At 39.1% G+C, this 16,207-nt stretch overlaps 1 protein-coding gene across 5 annotated transcripts in view; it reads right to left on the minus strand.

Annotated features, from left to right (window-relative positions):
* The window catches only part of DIP2C (disco interacting protein 2 homolog C), a 392,086-nt gene that overhangs the window by 40,993 nt on the left and 334,886 nt on the right, over positions 1–16,207 (minus strand). For all 5 annotated transcript variants that reach the window (XM_063100478.1, XM_063100477.1, XM_063100476.1 and 2 more), the window contains 3 exons: positions 15,560–15,690; positions 5,986–6,154; positions 3,714–3,884 (listed from right to left, as the gene is read on the minus strand). In XM_063100478.1, coding sequence (XP_062956548.1) covers positions 3,714–3,884; positions 5,986–6,154; positions 15,560–15,690 — 471 coding nt within the window. The remainder of the gene's footprint in view (positions 1–3,713; positions 3,885–5,985; positions 6,155–15,559; positions 15,691–16,207) is intronic.

Here is a 16,207-nt window from a genome sequence, read left to right on the forward strand (position 1 = left end):
CAAAGTAAAAACAAAACCCTAATGCATCTCTGCACACCTGCACAATTTCATCTATCAGATATGTTTTTAAAAGTGCCTGTCACACAGTGTCAAGTCAGACTTGGCAAACTGCATGGGCCCCCCCTTGAGGATTCAGTGCTGCACATCAGCAGTGCTGATGACTTCCAGTTCTGCAGGGGCCAGAACCCACAAGCTGCATAACTCAGCACCACAAGACCAGGGAGCTCTTCAGAGAGTGATTCCGTGGACCTATAAAACACTGTCGTAAAAGAGCACACTTGAAGCCCTGCGACACGTGGCCGAGGCTCCATTTCTTGTTTGGACAATGTCTCTGTTAAACTGACCACCTATCTCGTGGAAATAAAATCCCCTCCCTTGTTCTAACAGGGCTGTCCTTGACAGAACTCACACTGAAGGCCCCATGCAAGGATGGCAGAGAAAACACAATGAGTCAACTAAAAATGAGTATTTCCACTTACTGATTTCACGTGTTGGTAATTCTGGTGCTCCAAAGGGAAATCTGGAAATTCTTCAATGCCTTAAACAAGGGTTTACGAGGTTGTATTCAGGAGATATTTTAGCTTTTTGTGTTTTTGAATTTTTATATCAAGTGATTAATGATGATTATCTCTGGGTAGATGGATTTTGGGGTGTTATTATTTATCAGCTAATCTATATTTTCTGTTTTTTTTCCCCCTAAAATAAATAGTCTTTTGTAAAAACAGAAAGATTCAATTTCTACAAAATGTACAGAGACATGTCAGGTTATTTTCCCTGTTTATCTGAACATTCTTAAGAATTCAGTTTCAGTTAGTATGTTCAACATGTCTCTGTTAGGCATTTACTATGATGGAGAATGGGAGAGGCAGGATTTCTGCCCCCAGACCTTGGGCTGCACCTGCTCTACTTGTTTGGTAACATCATCATATGTTTTCAATTTTGCAAAAATTAATAGAAAACAAATGTTTCCAATGACCAGCACTGCCTCAAGGCTTTTGCACTTACGGCGGCCTCTGCCTGAATTCCTGCATAGTTCTGTCACTTCCCTGCTCGTGGCACTGCCGAAATGTGACCTATGAGAGAGGCCTTCCTCCACCACTCTCACCTGAACTGCTCTCCGTTCCCAAGTCACTCTTTATCCTCCTACTGCTTATTTTTACCAAGAATATTTTATTCACTTCATAAAAAAACTACTTATATGTTTACTGTCCATCTCACTGACTGAGAAATGTTTGACATGGCACAGACTTTGTCATGAATTTATTTGTAGCAAATTTGACCTAAGCTGACATTAGCCTACTTGAAGTATGGATCTATCACCTGAGCTGCAAAAAACATCGATGTATGTGATTATGGGGTGCTGCTCACAGCCTTCTGGGATGTGACATCTATGTGGCAAATGTGCTGCACTAAGAAATGTGCTTTCAAAAAGCCAGGAAACTTAATTCTGAAGCATACTGGCACGAGAGGTTCTGGAAAGGGGCTCTGAATGGCATTCCCCTGCATGATGTACCTTAATTAGTTAATTTGTCTCTACTATCAGACGCTTTGATATTGCCAACTATTTCCTACTATTAACCATTCAGAAAAGGAAAAGCTGGCTGAAAATGAGTTGAGAATAAAACAAACAAGTAGAAAAAAATCTGAAAATGTACAAAAATGCTTACAGATGCTGCCAAGATTGCAAAATAGCACCATGACCAATGACCAGCAATGTGAACTTTTGATTTAGTGGTTGTATTGATGGAGCTGTTTTTTGTAAAAGAATGTATTATGATTTCTTATTAAGAATATAGAACTTCATTTACTCAACATACGTCCTAACTATCCACCAAGTGCCAGATAGCATTCCAGGTGCTGAGGATACAGCACTGTCGGAGCTCACATTTCAGGCACCTCATGGCCAGAACCTACAGCTAACTTCATTCCGGACTTTGTGTCACTCTCTCACCCTTACTCTTCTTTCACCTCCATGTTTGTGTTTATTTTTAGTGCATTTTATCTTCTACTTAATGTAGTCCTACCTTGTAAACTATCTTAAAACATTCTGAATCTATATAGAGGGAAATAAATGAAAAAGTAAATAAAGAGGTAAATAAATATATGTATTCTATTCCCATATCTACAAAATTTGAATTTTGTACAATATAGTGTTGTAGAACCTTCTCTCCTGCTCGAGTGGACAAGTGCTAGGCGTTAGTAGATTAATATGGAATCTATTCTCTGCTCTTCTGCCTTTACCAGCCCCCACAACATTTTAGGAGGAAAAAACAGAAGAGTAAATATCACTGTGGCCAAGTGCCTATTTCTCATGAATTCCTGATCTGTTCCTGACTGGGAAGTCCCTGCCACTTGTAGGAGGAGAGACACGTGGGACACCATGCCACAGCTGCATTTAAGAAGTGGATTTCTGCATTTCCCATTTCTCCTAATAGAACAGGTGGCCAGAACATTTATGAGGAGCAGACAAAGGTGAATGAGGAGAGAAAACTTCAATATTTAAGGAACTAGTTTGAAAAGACAAGTCTAATTCTTCAGATTACCTTAGAAAAGGTAATTAATTTCAGAGGACAAGGTTTAACTAACTCTTGAGAGGAATTTGGTAGTTTATAATTTTTTTCAAAAATGGAGCTTATTCAAAGAGAAGTAAGATAGAAGCAAGACACAGCCATATGAAAAATTTTAAAAAGCTATTTGTAGCTGTTTTTTCTGAAGTGATTTCCCCAGACCGGTCATTTGGAAGAGGGGAGGCTCCTTCCTCTGACATCGTGGCTAAGTCCAAGCACTTAAAACAGGCACGAAGAAGCCTTCTGAGGCTCACCCACACATAGCCTTAAGCAACCATCTTTGGGATTATAAGTGGAAGGACCGAGGGTGGCAGAGAAGGATGTGGAGGTGATGCATGCCCACTGTTCACCTTACCAGCACCTGCTGGGAGTGAACTTTTTTACTCCTTCAGTGTGTTTGAGGAACAAACTCTGCAACCCTGCCCTGGGCTGGCTCTGAGTACAGTCATAGGAGGAGCCCTTGGGGAGGGCATTCCCACAGCTTTCCTGTTCCTTCCTTTGGCAGTCCTAATCCGCATAATGATCTCCACGGATTGGTGTGTTTTATGTTAAGAGTTCAAAAAAGGAAAAGAAATAGTGAAGATGGTCAGAGTGGACAAATGAATAAAAAGACAAATGAATAAAAAGAAGTATTTTTAGCTTTGATTAATGCGAGTCTATCAATCATACCTCTTTCATAGAAATGCAGCTTTGCTATTTCCCTATTGGCATTACAGCAGCAAATCCCCAAACCTGCTGGATGCAATGAAATTCTTCCCGAAGAAATTATCATCAACGTACACAAGACTAAGTACTTCAAGAGACAGGATTTTTTGCCACAGTGCAACATTTGTCTAGTATCCAATCTTTACAAAGTCTGACAGCAGAGGTCTGGGCAAACTGCTACTTCTGTTACAAAAGTTAAAATGCCCCAGGTGGAATAAGAGCTATGAATCTTAGTCATGAATAATGGATACAAATGCAGACTATAATTTTTTAAATAAAGAAATAAGTGTGCACCAATCACATACATTTGATTAAAAGACAGTCTTCCAGATGTAGCTAATTATCAGCCAAGGCAAATACACCGAGCAAGTCTGTGCTGTAGACCTGTCCTTTAAAGTTACTCTTTCGACTCAAGCACTTACTGATATCAGTGAAACTCACCTGCAAGCAAATTGCCAGGTTCACTCTACAGCCAAACGAGGTGCTAACAGCCCGTGGGTGGAGGCCCAGGTCTTTAAATAATTTTGAGAAGGACTGTGTGAGAGCTATTCGAGGCCTCTCTTCTGCCACAACCACACAGGTCCTCACCCGGGACAGGTCCAGTCCTCGTGCCTAGAAACGATAGCGACACAATGTCAGCCTCCAACGTGCTCAGCTCTGTGTAGCCTGCAGATTCTTTCACGCAGAGCCCCACGTAAACTATGGAAAACTCAACACAGCTGTTCATTTCCAGGGCTACCCATGTCCACATCATTAGTTAAACTCTTCCAGAACGTCGGTATAAAAAAAAATGCACTTGGATATTCAAATTATCAAGCAAGCCATTACAAACATATTTTAAACAACAGCAAGAAGCCACAGCACGAACCATGATGAGCAGAAAGGCTGGGGAAAAGCAACTTCCTGGACAAATGATTGAGGGCAGGGTCCGAGGAAGGAAACTCTTCTTCACAAGCACAGCTGCACAAGCACGCACACCAGAGAGAAATGAGAAGACCTGCTGCTTTAAATAAAGGGACGCAAAACTAGAATTTTTGGACAAATTCATAAAGACAGCTCTCCCTTTATGTTCTGAGACTTAAAAGGTCACAGATAAACTCTTATCATCAAGCGCGTCTCAGTTTCTGCACCAAATTCAGTCGGCTGAGCAAAACTGCAGAAGTCGTGGAAGAATTCAGTGGGTTGAGCACAACTGGGAATAACCGGCAGTTCCTGGGCTGAGCTGGAGGGAATGAGGTCAGGAGCAAGCAGTGCATTTGAACGTGAAGGTGAGCAGTGAACCAGGGTGTCTGGGAGTAGAACCAGAGCTGGTAGAAGGTAACTATAAACCCAAACCATTCAGCCCTGCAAGCGTTCTTTAAGGTGGTCTCAGCACAGAGATGACTGACAAGGGTCCTGAGTGAGGGAACACAATTCAAGATAACTTTGACATTAACATTTAGTATTGGATATGATTGTATATTCACATAGTTACATAGGAAAAACTGAAACCTAGGTCATAGAAATGACACATTTACATGTGTATATGTTTGACAGGCACCTGGGAGTGTGCAACAGTGTCTGGAGCCGGAGATTCAAATTTGGCTCCAAGTTTATTTGGTGTAAAAACTTGGGAAGGTTGCTCAATTTTCCTGTAACTTAAGTTTCCTCATCTTTAAAATGGAGACATAATGATTCCTACTTCAGAGAGCTGTGTAAGGACTAAAGGAATATGTAAAGTGCTTAGTAATCATTCAATTATGTTATTATAATTTTATTTTGGTTACTTACATATGCACCAACAGGAAAAGATCATGAAATTGTACTCTATCATTTTATAATGTGATACAGGTGGACATAAGTAATAATTATGTTTTATATTTTTTCCCATATAAATATGTAACTTCAAATAATTGCATTTATTTATATAGCTTAATATCAATGCTATCTTGCATTCTATTTTCCTGTTCAAGCTTAATGCATTAGTCCTGAGTGGGAAAATGAAATGCAGGAGAGACAAGTGCACTGCTTCAGCATGTATGGGTACAGACAGTGTGTGTGTGTACACACACAAACATGATCTCTGTGCACAAAGACATGCACACATCTGGACATACGAACAGTGAACAGCAGGTAGGAATATGATTGAAACAGGTCATATGATTATTCCCTCCTATTGACTTGGAATTAAGGACTCCTTAACTTACCACGAAAACATGTCTATCAAAATGTCCGTGGTTTAAATGAAGAGAAAAACTATAATTCTTACATAATGGCAATTATATTAAAAAACCAAAAAACACAGCACTGTTTACTTAATTATGAAATGAATTTTGGTTAGGGTCCAGACCTGGGGTCGAGGAAAACAAAAATGAGTGGATAAATTCAAACCCATCTACTTAAACGATATTAGATAAAGTAAATTGCACCAAAGAACTCAAGTCAGCAAACAAATAAAAAAGCAGATTTAGGATTTTTCAAGTAGACTTAGTGGAATAAAAGACATCAATAAAATATTTCACTCTGGCTTATTACTATTTGCGGCAGTGGGAAAATATTCATGTTATAAAATGTTTTCACATGAAAACAATTTGTAAGCTTCAGGTGACAGTAGATTATACCCTGGCTTTTTTGAAGGATTGTTTTTACTTCACCAAACCTATGAATGCATGTTCTTAGAACACGAGGTCCCTGTGGACTCTGGAGGCTCTAGGTGGGGAACACAGTGGCTTACCTTGAGGGATTCCGTTTGTGAGCCCAGCCCCTTGGTGCAAAGCTCCATCACTGAGTAGGAGCAAAACGTGTCCCGGACTTTATACTGACTCACAGCAAGAAGCCACAAGGCAGGGTTGGTTTCCAGCTCAGACGGTGGGATCAGAACGGATTGGTGCCCAGAATACACACTGCAGAAACAGAGGGGCCATCAGGGAGGCACTCAGCAAGGACTGGGACATGAACAGCCTATTTGGTCATTGGTAAGATGGGGACAGTAAAACCAACTCTAAAATGAAATCATGTTTATGAGAGCATTCTGAAAAGCACATATGTACTACAGGAATTATAATGCAGAGTTGTTACCACTTGAGCACTTATTTAAAACATATAAAAGCTGTGACACTTGGCTTTCTCTCAGTGCCACTACATTAACAAGCTGGGCCCTCTTTCATAGTACAAAACACAGGGATCAGGATCAAATTTTGGTAAAAACATCTGGAAATTCAGAACAGGAGTTGGCAGACCACAGATGCTGTCTGTTTTTGTAAACAAAGTTTTGTTGCAACAAAGCCACTGCTCATTTGTTTAAATATTGTTCCCAGAAGCTTTGAGCTGAGTGGTGGGGACAGAGACCACAGAGCTTAAAGTATTTACTAAACAGCCATTTAAAAAAACGTATGCCTACCCTTGGCCTAGAACAGTGACATCCAGAGTAAAAGAATCTTTTTAAGTTTGTGTTTTTAAAGTGATCCAAAAAAAAATCACCAAGCAGAACAATTAAGGAAAACATAACCATTCTTTAATCATACCTTTATATCAGATAGCACATTTGAGAAATAAGGAAAAATGATTACATATTTTAATTCACCATCAATTGATGGAGTAAATGTGGATTTAAAACAATGAAATATTTGCCAAAACTACATTTTTAATGTTTTTAATTGTTTTTTGTTCACTACTGTGTATCAACATTAATAGGTTTCATACATTATAATAAAATATCCTAGTTAAATTACCTTCCAAGATTTAAATAAAAAGGATTTTCCAGCTACACAAAATTTCACAGATGAAATAGCATATTGGGCCTCATTAACTATAATACTAAACACTAATTCTTTAATGTGGTTCAATCTCATTAAAAAATTTGTAAAGGGTCACAAAAAATGATAACATTGTATAATATTGAATATACTAATTATCCTGATTTGAGCATCACATATTATACACAGGTATTGATATGCGACTCTATATCCCACAGACAAGTACACTCAATTACGTTTCAATAAAACAAAATAATTTCAAATTTGTTTATAAGAGAATCTAGCTAGTTAAAGAAATGCAAGGAAATTAAGTTGATTCATAAAATCTTCAAACAGAACCCTTAGTAGGGAACACTATCATTGAGGGAATGTGATAAAGGACATTTTTTGGCAAGTTTCCATTTCTTTCTTTATTCCTCTGTTCCAAAGTTTTATTTATTTTTGTCAAAAGAAAATATAGCAAACACTGACCCTTTCTGTGGCTTTTTCAAAGCAATCATTTGAAAACCAGGAGGTTAGGGACATGAGGGAGAATATCAGTCCTCGAATAATTATTATGCTGTAAATTGGCTATTTCTGTCTGAATTTTTGAAATTTTATTGTGGTAACTATATACAACGTAAAATTTTCCATTTTAACCATTTATAAGTGTACACTTCAGTGGCATTAAACTCACATCAATGTGCAGCCATCACCACTTATTGCCAAAGCTTTTCCATTGCCCCCAGCTGAAACTCCACCCACGAAGCAATAATTCCCCATCCCTCCCTGCCCCCAGCTCCTGGCATCCTCTAACCTACTCCCCCCATCTCTATGAATTTGTCTATCGCACGTACTTCATACAAGAGGAATCATGCAGTATTTGTCTTTTTCTGTCTGGCTTATTTCACTTAGCATGACGTTTCTGAGGTTCATCCACACTGTAGCACCTGTCAGAATTTTCTCCATTTTATGGCTGGATAATATGTAATTGTATGTATGTACCACATTTTGTTCATCTATTCATGCACTGATGGACACTTTCTTGGTTTCCACCTTTTGCTTACTGTGAATAATGCCGCAATCCACACTGGTGTACCAGTCACAGCACCTGTTTTCAATTCTTTTGAGTATATGCCTAAGAAAAGAACTGCTAGATCTTATGGTAATTTTGTGTGTAACTTTTTGAGGAATCAATAAACTGTTTGCTACAGAGGCTGCACCATTTTACATCCCATTAGCAATGTACAAGGACTCTGATTGTTCCAAATCTTTGCCACACTTGCTATTTTCCATGTTTTGGATTCCTGCTGGTGCACTGGGTGTACACTGGTATCATGTGCTTCTGATTTGTATTCCCTATGGAAACAACTTATTTTTACAGTCAGTATATCAAATCAACAAGATCCCCTTTTGATAATTTTAACACTCAAATTCTGTCAGTTTTCACTAAGATGTGTTCTTGGGAAATTAATTTAGGTTGTTAAAGATCACTTTATATTAAGGTTATCCAATGGAGATCAAATGACATTACAAGTCCATCTGTATAATGAAATAGACTTATACCTTGTTCAAACACTACTTAATACAAGTAACATTCTATCAAACAAAATTTCTGTACAAATTTAGCCTAGCCTTTGCAGTCTATGAAACAAGCTTTGATCCAGTGTTCTTTTATATAGAACTGTGGGTCTTTAGTCAGAGTTTCTATCTAGTTTAGGAAGCCAGCAGGAGATGAGCTTTCTAGCACATGTGTTTGTTTTCTCACTTCTGGGGCATACCATATTATTCTCAAAACAACCTTCCAAGAATTATACATGTGGGGTCTGAAACCAAACCAAACATCTCCTTAGCTCCAGTGAAACATCAAAGGGGCCAGTGCCCCTCTGCTCACACACACACACACAGGTCCTACGCCCCGTTTCTGGAGACCTACAGTCTTATTTTGGGGGCCTATCAGAGCTCAGACAGACACAACACTCTCCCACCTCCCGCTAAAACCCCGTGTGGATGGGTCTTGTCCCAGTCCTTTCCCTGGAGGGGTAGTCACTCTCACAACACTGACGAGGGGAAGGACAGTCCCACCTGGACTGACTTTGCTGAAAGTTGGTGCTGTTTTGTTTTGCTACTGTAGCCACTATTTCCAGTCTTGCTTTCTGTTACAACACACCACTCCAGAATCAGCCTATAAACTCTATCTAGGTGTGACTCTGAATTAGATCCTTTCTTATTAGCTAATATGTCGACTCTAATTAGAAGCCTCAAGACAGCACTAAGCAGAAAGAAATAAAAATAACAGATATTTACCTCTACTGAGTGGATATTAAAAGGACAATCTCAGAGCCCAAAATGGGATCATACACCAGGTAATAGCTTAAGATCTAACAAGCCCGCAAATTATGCATCTCATAAATCCTAATCATTCACTAGGAAACCTTACGTGTCTTACCACTGAGAAGTGATGGAACAAAGTGTTTCTGTTAACACTAAATGTTATTCAACCCTTCATAAATCAGAGTTATAATACCACCTTAATTAGATTTCCTTGTATGCTTTTTATTGCAGATGAAAATTAAACAGCTTCTCTTTCACACTAAGGATTCTACATATTCTGTGCTACATACCAAACATGCTATGACATTAGGGAATCAAAACACAGGTGGAAACTTTGTGAGGATTTTCCTCTTAATTACAACAATCTGTCATTTCCACATTGTTCCCAGCATTTTGCTTCATAAACACTCTCATAAGGAGATCCAACATGAAGAAAATTAAATTAAAACAGCCCACCCATAGTTTTCTCAAGAATTCACATCAGGATTAACAATTTGCTTTATCAGAACTGTTAGCACACAAACAGGGCTGGATCCACAGGTGAAATTGAGACTGGCGCATTTCGAGCATACTTGTGAGAATTAAATACAGGTTCGCCGCCTCCTCATCTCATGAATAGGAAGTCAACATGAGGAAAAATTAATAAACCCTGATACTAGAAGACAGAAAACTCAGCTCATGAACCTTCTTGCCTTTTCCCAGTCGAGCAAATGTTCATTCACTGCTGCACTCATTGGCCAACACTGATTTTTTGGCACAGATATACTCCTATGGACAAACCTACTTAATAGCAGGTTACTTATTCTGAGGAAAGTATTTTCAGAGAATTTTTAGAACCTGAGCTGTTATACTTTAGATCTTAACTCCAAAAAGAACAAAGTAACTAAAGAGACATTTTAGTACCTAATACAAATGTGCACAGCAGTAATTCAGCAGTTCCAGATTATCAACCAGACAAAACACACGATCAGCTAAAAGCAACCACAGCCTGGGAACTCAGCAGGCAGACCCAGGTCACCAGTGGGTCCCACAGGCTGAGCGTCCCCTGGTGGCTTGCTGTCTGCAGCCCTTCGGTCTGTGCGTGCTGCAGTCAGGCAATGGCACACTTTCTTTGTTTCTAAAACACTTTCAGTTTCATTTAGGTTTACTTAGCATGCCATAAAATTCACCCACTTTAAGCATAGAATTAAATGATTTTTAGTAAATTTGCAGAGCTGTACAATTCTCACCATAATACTAACCCTTGCCCAAGCCAATCATTATTCTACTTTCTGTCTCTGCAGATTTGCCTTTTCTGGATATTTCACATAATATGATCATGTAATATTTGGTCTTTTGAGTCTGGCTTCTTTCGCTTAGCATTGTATTCCACTGTAGAGATATGATAAACATTGTTTATCCATTCACCCACTGGTGGACATTTGGACTCTCTTTTACTGTTTTGACTAAGGCTCCTGTGAATATTTACATCAAGTCTTTGTGTGGATACATGCTTTCCTTTCTCTTGGGTAGATGCCTAGGAGTGGAATTGCTGGGCCATATGGTAGATTTATGTTTAGTGTTAAAGATCATGCCAAATTGTGGTTTCCCCATTTTACATTCCCAACAACAATGCATAAGAATTCCAATTTTTCCAAATTCTTAGATACTGTTGCTTTGTAGTGTAAGTTGCTTTTAAATTTTTGAATTTTAACTATTTTTGAATTTTAAGGGTTCATTATATATCTGGTTATAAGCACTTTACCAGGTAAATAATTTGCAAATTTCCCCCCGATTCTGGCCTGTCTTTTCACTTTCTTAATTGTGTCTTTTGACATACAAAAGTTTGAACTTCTGTTGAAGTTCAATTTATCAATATTTTGTTCGTGTATTGTGCCACTAGTGTCATGTCTCAGAACTCTGCCTAACCCAAGATTATGAAGATTTACTACTGTTATTAAATTTTTATAATTTTCACTCTTACATTAAGATCTATGATACACTTGTATTAATTTATGTGTATGATTGATGTAATGTAAAAATTTTAATATTTTTGCATGTGAATGTCCAATTTTCTAAGCATCATTTGTTGAAAAGACTATCTTCACCATTGGATTGTTTTGGTACCTTTGTTTAAAAAAAAAGCACTGACTTTAAATCTAAGGGTTTATGTCTGGACACTCAGTACTGTTTCATTTATCAGTCTATCTCTGTGCCAGTACCACATTGACTTGGTTATCGTAGCTTTGCAGTAATTTCTGATGTAAGGAAACAGAAGTCTGAATTCTCTTTGTTATTCTATTTCAAAATTGTGTTGGCTATTGTGGGTCCCTTATATTCCTTTGAGGATCATGTTGTCTATTTCTGCAAAGAAGTGTGCTAAGATTTTGATCGGGATTACACTGAATCTATAGACCAACTTGGGGAGACCTGCCATCTTCATAATACTGAATCTTCTAATCCATGCATATGGACATACTCTTTAAAGACATGTATAGTCTTAAAAATATTTTGAATCAACTCCATCATATCAATGATTCTCAGATAAACAAACTATTTTATGACTGAAAGAGCTTTAGGATGAAGATATACAAAAAACTATTTGTATTTGTTTTTTACTTTCAAACAATCACAAAGTTACAGAAAATTTACAGATTCAGTTAAAAGAAACTTTTTCCCCTTGAATTATTTGACAGTGAGTCACTGACCCGATGCTCCATCAACCCCAGGTACTTCAGGGGGTGTTTCCAACAAACAAGTTATTTTCCTCCACAAACCAACTGAGCCATCAAAATTAGAAAACTGATCTATTTCTTCCATCCAAGCTCAGACCCTATTCGTGTTTTGCCAGTCGTCACCAATGCACCTTTCATGGCAAAAGGATCCAGTTCAGACTTGCACGGGGCATTTGAGCTGTGATCTCTCAGTGTCCTTCTGCCCAGGACAGCAGCTTCTCCGTGTTTCCCTGACTCTCAGGACACCAAGATTTGGAAGGTTACAGGCAGCCGTGTGGTCGAATGTCTTTCAGTGTGGGTGTCTGATGTTTTGACGTGGTTAGGTCCTGATTAAGCATCTCTGGGGGAAATGCAGAGGACGTGATGCTGTTTTCTCACCCGTCCGCCCAGTGACACAGGACTTCACTGCACCCCTGGAGGAGATTGCTTTCATCATACGAGTCGGCCCCCTTCTGAGAAGTTTCTCCTCCCTCCTCAGAACTATTTTGGGATGGCTACTACATATATCTTTGTTCTTCAGGCTTTCAGTTTTCTCACCTATTTGCATCTGAATAGTTAGATAACTTCCTATTTTGTCCAAAGTGTTAAAATCTGTTGTAATCTTTATTCTGATGCTCAAATTGTCCCTAATTTGGGTCAGGGTGCACCCCTTCAAATTGGCTCTTCCGTGCTTTTGACATGACCTCATCATTCTTTGAGCATTTCCTTGCTTTGTAGCTTAAAAAGACATTCCAGGGTCATCTTGCACATATCCTGTCCCAGCCCTGAAATCAGCCATTTCTTGAGAGCCCTAGTCCATTTTAGAGGAAAGTGTATTTAACACCCAAGATATGGATGTGAGGTGTGCTCCTTGCCGCTGCGGTCTGACAGGGCTAGGGCGTATGTCTATGTGTTCATTCCCTCATACAGCACACACATGCACCCACATTTCTAACTCTACCAGCATTTGTTGAAAAGCATGAGTCACAGTAACACACTAATTGCCATCCAGCACCACAGGGCTGACTGTACTTTCTTTCTGTATTTATAACACCCTTTGCCAAAATGGTGGAATCTGGCTTCCACTATTGCTAAAACACATACTTACTTTCAATCGCCCGTATGAAGCCAGCCTCCCTCTGCCACCACCCACCCCCTGGAACAAGCTCTGACTCCCCCAGCACTTCCTTGCCCGGCCTGGCTCCACACCCCACGCAGCTGCCTCTCCATGTGGACGCTCTCTCCCTTCCACTTGTGCTCTGACATGCTGAACAGGCGGCTCTTCCACCACCACCCTCCCCACCCTGCGTGGGCACTTCTGTGCCTGGCCCAAGAGTGATGCCTCCTTCACCTGCACACCCTCCGGGCCTCTCCTGCCTCACCCTCGCCCCAGACCCACAGAACCACATGGGAAAGGAAGGTTTTATTATTTCCAACTTTTGTACTAGTGATTGTGCATCTAAGACACAAGTTTTTTGGGAAGCAAGTCCATTGGGATCTGTCTCTACAGAGAATTTCAGAAAATGAAGACTTTTACAGCTGTTATATATTTATTTTTATTGTTGCAGGGGCAAGCAACAGAATACTATGATTTTGTGACTTCTGAATGAATTTGCAGGAAGGACGTTCCTTAAATAAAGGTTCCCTGCAACCTGGACAGCCTACCTGGACAACCCCTTCAGTAGCCACTATCAGTAATTCACATCAAGCACCTAGTTTCCCTTCAACAAGCACCTTCTCTGTAGATTTTGTGGGGTGTTTGGTTTGGTAAGGCTGCAGAAGCAGAAACTCTTCCATTCGCTGGCCTTGGCTGCACGGGGACACCTTGACAAATCAAACACCATCATCCTACAGAGATGGAAGCTGAGAACAGGCTCTGCCACCTTGCCCCGCTGGGCCCATAGGTCTGGGGTGCTTCGGCCCAGCTGTTGGAATGGCACATTTCTGAGCTACTTCCCAAGGAAAAAAAAATTACTCACAACTATTGCATTTTGGATGGAATCAAAAATCATTAAATATTTAATATATTCAGTTCTATGTGCTCTCTCGAAAAGTTTAATTGTCCTAGTTAGAATGTCAGTGTTTTCCAAAAACACAGGATTGGATTTTAAACCAATTAATACTATTAAATATTATGAATGTATTAAAAATAATTGTTCTAGAAGAGTGTTTAAAGACATGAGAAAATGTCCACTATGACCTATTAAGAAAAAAAGAAAATTAAAATGAATTTCATACTATAGCATCTCAGTTTTATCAATATATTAATGTATATTTATATATAAAACTGTATGCATACATATTTATAGGTTAAGTAAAATCATATGATATTTTTGTTTCTTTAAAATATCCCATAAAAAAAGGGAAAAGTAGAGAAATAGATGAAACAAAATTGATAAAATATTGATACATGTAAAGCTGGACGATGGGCACTTGTGTTTAATATAGCAAACTTTACACATTTATAAATAAAGTGTATACACTATACACTATACACTATATATATGTATTACAGCATACTTTATATATTTGTATATAAAGTATACTTTATACTTTAAACATATACACTTGCATATGTTTATTAGATACTTTATACATTTGTATATACAGTGCATATAAAGTGTATATACTTTCTACACTGTATATTTTATTATAGGATACTTTATACATTTATATATGAAATGTATATACTTTAAAAACTTGTATGTTTATTATAGCATATTTTATGCATTTATATAGTGTGTATACTTTATAAATTTGTATATGTTTATTATAGCAAACTTTATACATTTATATATAAAGTGCACATAAAGTGTATACACTTTACACACTTATATATGTTTGAAAATGTTAACAGTAAAAAGTCAGTATGCTACATTGGAAAATAACCTCTGAAAGACTATAGGCCAAACTGCTCATAGTGGACATTTATTGGTTCCACCATTTATTAGGTCGCATGATTACTAATGGCTTCATTCTCTTCTTTGTATTATTTATATTTTCTAAATTTATACAGTAAACATTTATGTATAATCTGAAAACAAATGCCAAGAAACATCCATCTGTGTACCCCGTCATTCATTTTCCATAAATATTTGCTGAGCACCCGGTAGGAGCCCAGCACTGAGCTGACTCCTGGGCTGCCCCACTGAGCCTCCTCCAGAGAACAGGTGGGAGAGGCCTGCAGGAGGCAAGAGCCTGTAATGCCCACTGATTCAGTAAAACTCCAGGCCAGGCATCACTGCCAAGTTTAAAAACATAAGAGCCAAGCCTGAGCCTGGGCATCTTCTGACTGTGAGACATGAGGGTCCACAACGGGCAACTTCTCAGAATGACCCGCTAGGCACTATCTATGAGGTGTCCTCAGAACTTCATCGAGATGCTGTAGGAAGTGGAGTACCCTCACACTACCGCCCTGTCCCTGAGCGCTGTGTCCATAAGGGGAGGCCCAGAGACAGGGTTTCTGCCACTCAGTTGCAGGCAAGGCCAAAGGTCAAGAAAGGAGGGAAAATTTTTTTATTTTAAACATATTAAAAAGGAGTCTCACCTGCAGAGGCACCAGAGGACAAATCCAAGTCCACAGTAAGGGTCCAAACAGATGGCCACTTCTCTAGAGGGGTAAAGCTCACACTGCAGCTTAATGGAACGGCAAAAGGCACTGGTGGCTGCATGAGACATCTGTAAGACAACAAGGCTGCATTAAATGCATGGTCTCTTGATGCTCCACACCCAAGGACATCTGTAAGACAAAAGGCCCCATTAAATGCACAGTCCCTGATGCTCCAAGACCAAAGACATCTGTAATGCAACAAGGCCACATTAAATGCATAGTCCCTGATACCCAAGGCCAAAGACATTTGTAAGACAAGGCTGCATTAAATGCATGGTCCCTGACACCCCAAGCCAAAGATGTCTGTAAGACAACAAGGCTGCATTAAATGCATAGTACTTGATACCCCATGCCCAGAGACATATGTAACAAAACAATGCTGAACTAAATGCTTGGTACCTACCACTAATACCCAAAAGAGGTTTTTAGGACCAGGGACAACTAGCCAAGCTTGGGGTAAGTTGTGTAAGGGGAGAGTGGGCTGCTGATATTCTAATTAGTCTTCTGATTTTCAAGTAATAAAACCCACTGAAAACTTCCTGGTCCTCCAGGACCTAATAGCTCTGGGGGTCTCATGTGATCCCC

Source organism: Cynocephalus volans, chromosome 6 (assembly GCF_027409185.1).
Source record: "Cynocephalus volans isolate mCynVol1 chromosome 6, mCynVol1.pri, whole genome shotgun sequence".
Classification (NCBI taxonomy): Eukaryota; Metazoa; Chordata; class Mammalia; order Dermoptera; family Cynocephalidae; genus Cynocephalus; species Cynocephalus volans.